The sequence below is a fragment of the Vigna umbellata genome, chromosome 2, assembly GCF_029865625.1.
Source record: "Vigna umbellata cultivar VRB3 chromosome 2, Vumbellata_1.0, whole genome shotgun sequence".
NCBI lineage: Eukaryota > Viridiplantae > Streptophyta > Magnoliopsida > Fabales > Fabaceae > Vigna > Vigna umbellata.
In genome coordinates this window covers 36,073,045-36,079,159 of record NC_142166.1, presented here as the reverse complement: position 1 = coordinate 36,079,159, position 6,115 = coordinate 36,073,045, and the positions used below count along the sequence as shown (strand labels likewise).

At 39.7% G+C, this 6,115-nt stretch overlaps 1 protein-coding gene across 1 annotated transcript; it reads right to left on the bottom strand.

Moving 5' to 3' along the window:
- Positions 1–1,511, bottom strand: TTG1 (Transducin/WD40 repeat-like superfamily protein). Its single transcript, XM_047322341.2, has one exon. It carries the CDS (start codon positions 1,281–1,283, stop codon positions 273–275), a length of 1,011 nt encoding a protein of 336 aa, XP_047178297.1. The 5' UTR covers positions 1,284–1,511; the 3' UTR covers positions 1–272.
- Between the last annotated feature and the right edge of the window lie 4,604 nt (positions 1,512–6,115).

Genomic DNA, 6,115 nt, shown 5'->3' with positions numbered 1-6,115 from the left:
TAGCAGGAGCAAGGTGCTTGAATTTAGTAACGATCAAATGGGAATACATACAACATTTTACAACTATAACAAGTGAAACATCGATTTTTCCCCCAAGAGAGGAAGGCAAACTAGTCTGTGCTAACTGGTATACACTAACTCACTCATACTGTAATCCACAAGCTAAAAACCCCAAAGAAAACAAGTGAGAACTGACAAGTTGCAGCAGCATTCGGCAAAAGAGTCCTATCTATCACACAACCAAGTTAACTATGTTTGTTTCTCACCTCACCTCAAACCTTCAAAAGCTGCACCTTGTTGGCGAAAGCAATAGCAATCCAATCAGGCTGAGCAGCGGACCATTGGAGCTGGTTGATTTCACAGCCAGCAGAATACATGCACATGGGATCAATCCCAGTGGGAGCAGCCAGAGTGGGCAATTCCCAGATAAGAGCCTGAGTATCATCCCCAGCAGAACAAATATGCGTGGAGCTATGAGGAGCCCAAGCAATGGCATTCACACTACCACGATGCCTCTCTAATTCCGCCACAGGAGTAGTGGGGGACCTAATATCCAATATCACAACTTTATTACTATCCATCAAAATGGTAGCCATGTACCTGAGATCCTGCTTATTCCAAGCCAAACGAAGCAAAGGGGTATCAGGGTGGGGGCTTTCGTAGATGATGGTGGAGTGTTCTTTGTCACGCAAATCGAAGATTCGCACGGAGCCGTCAGCGGACACGGAGGCGAAGACTCTTGCCTCGCCCCAGGCGATGTCGTAGACCTCCTTGTCGTGGGCGATGAGCTGCGTCTCGACGACGGTGCGCTCAATGTCCCAGATGGTGCAGGTGGTGTCGATGCTGGAGGTGCCGATGCGGTTATGATCGATGTCGTTCCAGTCGAAGGAGGTGAGGGGGGCACAGAACTCGCTGGTCTTGCTGTTGTTGAAGAGGGAGAGGGGCTCGACGGAGTTTTCGCGGACGTCCCAGAGGCGGAGATAGTCGCCAGAGGTGGCTAGAAGGTCGGTGGAGGAAGAGGGAGAAGGTTTGCGAGGATGGAACATTAGCTTGGTTGGAGGGTAAGGGTGATCGAAGGAGAGGGAAGGGTGTGGGGAGAGTGAGAGGGTTTCAGGGTGGAAGGAGAGGATGTGGACGCGGTTGGTGTATTCTTCAATGAAGCTTCCAAGGGCGAGACGGTGGGGGTGGGAGGGTGAAAAAGCCATGGCGTAAATTGGGTATGGCGATTCATAGGTGACGGAGTTCTCCGATCGCAAGAGAGAATCTTGGGTGGAATTGTCCATTTTGTTTTGGAAGGGAATTGAACGTGGGATTAATGATACTGTTTGATGTTTTTAATGATTGGGATTTGAGGTTTGTGGTGTTTGGTTTTTGATTGATGGTGTTGGAGGAAGGTGAACTGAAATGTTAGGTGAGAGTGGGAGTTGAGAAACCATACCAGACCAATTCTTGTAACTTTGTCTGTAACTCCAAAAGTCTCACGTGAGGGGCGTTAGCTGTGGGCGTGATATGGCTTACCACAATTGACGAGACAGGTCAAACCCTCAAATTCACAACACAGCCCACCCACTCCTTTACACCTTACTTTATGCTTTTAATTATTTCTTTCATCATCCTCATACCTACGGTAAAAACCTCTCACACTTCATGGTTTTTTTTCTAGATGTTACTAAAAAATGCAAACAGGAAATTCATCATTTTAATTTTACATTTTAGTTGAGTTGTATTAGTGTAATTAACAACAGTAATGATTTAAAAAATTAGTCTTTCTTATAATAGAGCATTTGGTTAAATTGTCACAAAATGTCATATTGTGTGTGAGTGAAATTGTTTGGATTTTTGTATTTTGAAGTGTTGTCACAATTTGTGTCTATTACAACAGCATACTACAAAGATCTAGACATTATTATTTTGACATAACTTGTCTCTCGGAGTCGTTTCCGAGGTCGTCCTCCCGTGGATGTTCTCTCGTGGTCGTTCTCCTGTAGTCCTTCTTTTGTGACTGTTTTCTTGAGGTCGTTCTCCCATGGTCGTCTTCTCGTGGTCATCCTCTTAGGCCGTGTCTAGCGGTAATGATTCATTAAGTCCCTAATACAGATTAAGGTGTGATTGGGTTGTCATTAGGTCAGCGAAAGGTAAAGGCCCATTACTAACTAGTATAAATAAAGGTCCTAGGTATGACTTTAGGATCACGATGCACATTATATGCATGGCTTGCTTAGCTTATCGATCGGTTATATTACTAACTTGATCATCGGAGTGTCTTTGACAGGTACCAGCCCGCACGGCTTTGACGAGAAAGAGGGAGAGCGAATACAACTTGGAGGATAGAGGACCACTAAGAAGCTCATTTGGTCTTCAAGACGACTTGTATTGCTTTGAGTAAGGGACTTCCATCTACCCTATACCTGAAACATTTTGGCGCCCACTGTGGGGTCGAGCTAGTATCCCCCATTGTAACCATAAGGAACTAGTGATGATGTTTTAAAGGACGTCAACCTTTCGACCTCACAAGTACTTAACCAAATTTGGCATCGAGCATCCGGTCATCCGACTTCAACTGGTCGTCCATCCAGCCTCACAAACACTTAGCCAAATTTGGTATCAAGCATCCGGCCATCCGGCCTACTCTGCTCAGCTATCCGGCCTCAACTGCTCGGCCATCTGGCGTCAACTGCTTGGTCATTCGGCCCTAGAGGTACTTAGTCAAATTTGACATCAAGCATTCGGCCTTCCGGCTTCAAAGGTACTTAGCCAAATTTGGCATCAAGCATCCGGTCATCCGGCCTCACAAGTGCTTAGCCAAATTTGGCATCAACCATCCAGCCTCAACTGCTTGGGCATCCAGCCTCACAAGTACTTAGTCAAATTTGGAATCGAGCATCCGACCATCTGACCTCAACTATTCGGCCATCCGGTCTCACAGGTGCTTAGCCAAATGGGGGCATCAACCATCCGACCTCAACTGAATGGTCATCCGGCCTCACAGATACTTAGCCAAATTTGGCATCAAACATCTGACCATCCGGCTTCAACTGCTCGGGCATCCGACCTCATAGGTACTTTGTAACATCCCATAATCTCACACTTGATAATTCATAATTGATATATTGTAGCATTACATTTAAGGTAACATCCCATAATCTCACACTTGATAATTCATAGTTGATATGTATATATGTTTTAAACTCAGATTTCAACTACAAACTCATAAATATAACTCGAATTCTTCTAATTTATTCTTCTATCGCTTTCTTCATTGGCACTGAACCAGACGACATTCCTTCATCTGCTCCCGTATAACGAATTATACGATCATCACACAAACACAAACACAAACAAGTAGGGTGAGCTAACATGCAACAAATCATTTATAAAACATGCATAATTACTTTGATACACTCAACAAACATCATATAATAATAATGTCAGACACCCTCATACCATCATACAACAATCGCACTATAGATACTCATCCCATCATACCACAATCCCTAATAGACACTCACCCCACAATACCCAATAGACACTCATCCCACAATACCCAATAAACACTCATCCCACAATACTCAATAGACACTCATTCCACAATACCCAATAGACACTCATTCGGATGATACGTTGATGAGCAGTCACGAGAGGTTATGCACTTGTGATGACTTCTACTTCTTCTTACAAATACACTTCCAAAATACTCCATACCATCCACAAGGTTAGTCCTCAACACTATGTCCAAAACCGGCACATAGACCAGGACCTCCTGCCCCTCTCACAACATAATTCATCATTCTCTACTTGAGACTGGATGATTATTAGAGTATCATGATAACCTCCAACAACAGGTCCCTCAACATCAACATATACACTAATACCATATCATTACAGAATCTCTCCACGAGACTCATGTCATGTTCATATTCATCAACTCATACCATGCTCAAATTCATAATTCCATATCCACCACAATAACATGAATTCATCAGAAATTTTCATTCCAACAAGATATATTGCACAATAATTTAACAGTACATAATCTGTTCAATAAGATTTAAGTTAAGAACTTGTCGAGTAGACTTCCAGGAAAGAGAGGTGTGTCACAATGAACAACTTAAGTACCAAGTCTTTCCTTAGCCAAAGTATTCCTCAACTAGTTTTAAACAAATTTCTTATTTACAAATTCAAAACAACAACATATAATATTAACACAAAAATTCAATATAGATAGATATATAACAAACACATATTTTTCATTAACAGTAAATCCTTCCTACTCTAGATTCTTCATAATCTTTCTTTCTTATGTTTTCTCTAGTCCCTTGTCCACTTCTTATTTCCCATTCCCTTTATTTATTTATTTATTTATTTTATTTTATTAATTAATTAATTTATTTTATAAAAATGTATTTTTTTAGAGCAATGTATTTTACTAGGTTTGAACCCATGTCCCAAGTGTTAAAAGATGTTTACCATCTAAGCTACTGTAAATTTTTGTTTAACTTATCACATTTTATTTATATAAGTTTATTAATTATATTTTCAATTCACAAAGAAATTTATTACTACTAGTAATAAAATTGTTACTTTTAAGGTAAATATTTTTCATGGGTCTTACATACTTAGCCAAATTTGGCATCAAGCATCCGGCTATCCGGCCTCAACTGCTCGGCCATCGAGCCTCACAAGTGCTTAGCCAAATTTGGCATCAACCATTCGGCCTCAACTACACAGTCATCCGGTCACACATACTTAGCCAAGTTTGGCATCAAGTGTAACACCCGAATATTTTAAAGGGTATTACTGATAGTAGAGACTAAATTAATTTGATATCTCATATAAACAATCAAACTTTATTTCAATTACTCCAAAGTACAATACCAAACTTACAAACTTTAAACAATATAGTCTTCACCATTGAAATTTCAACTTATAAATTTTACACAACATAATCTTCCCAATACAAATTTATTCTTTTTACAAAAATCCCTGAAAGTTTTTCCCCGCATCTCTCTCATCTCTAAGCTTTTTCAACCGCATCTGCAACATTATCTAATCACATATAACATGAGTTATATGATCATAGTACAAACAAATAAGGGTAAGCCAACCATATCATAAAATCATTAAACTTGTAACAAAAATATTAAAATCAGGTATTTCTGCAATTGATAAAATATCATTATTCCGATGTCATTAATTCATCATTATCAAAATCATCTTTCTCATTTCCATAAATCTTACAAGTGTACCATGCTTACTCATGAAGCCTTATGGTCAGACCGCTCTCTGCCTGCTTCCTTAAGCCTCACTTACATACTATGTCTTACTTTCTGAAGCCTTATGGTCAGACCCCTCTCTGCCTGCTTCCATAAATCTCAGGTGTTACTTTGCTCATACCAAACTCTCATGGTATAACTCGAACATACTACTTCCGGTAGTAAACATCATTTCATAAGTAATGATTTCTCATATCCACTCCAACATTTCATAAAAACCAACAATTCATACCCTCTTATCCACCTAACTCAATCATGTTCATTCTTTAATCATGAATTCATAATAACCCGTTTTGGTATCGATAAATTAAACACATTGACAGATATCATGCTTCATATTATAAACTCATTTTGCCCATAACGAGTATAACTCAACATATTTTCACCAAACAAAGATCATGGATCAACCAAAATACATCAACATATCTTAGGAACTACATATTAAAGTCTGGGCTCAATGTAATGATAAATAAAATATATATGAAATTTTTACCATGATAATATTATGCATCTACAATCAACTTGTTTTATTTTATTTTCATCCTAGTAGAGATTTTTCTTTACCCCAATTGGTCACCGGAGAGGACCCAGATGTCTGAACGCATCAAACTCACCTTCGACGCCAGCACATATGACTAGTCACAACTGACTGGACCAGGCCAGGGCTGCTCTATGATCAGGGATGTGCCAACTCAGGTTTTTAAGGTTCCTCTATCCTACCAACAAAGGGAGGCCTTCAATAATTAACAATTTATTTATTTAATTTATCTACCTTGTTTTCTTATGCTCTAAATCTTAAAATGCCTAATTTTACTTCCTCTCACAACAACCTCAAACACTGT

Bases quoted from the DNA above. Each gene is read 5' to 3' on its own strand.
- TTG1 (XM_047322341.2), bottom strand. From the start codon at position 1,283: ATGGACAATTCCACCCAAGATTCTCTCTTGCGATCGGAGAACTCCGTC.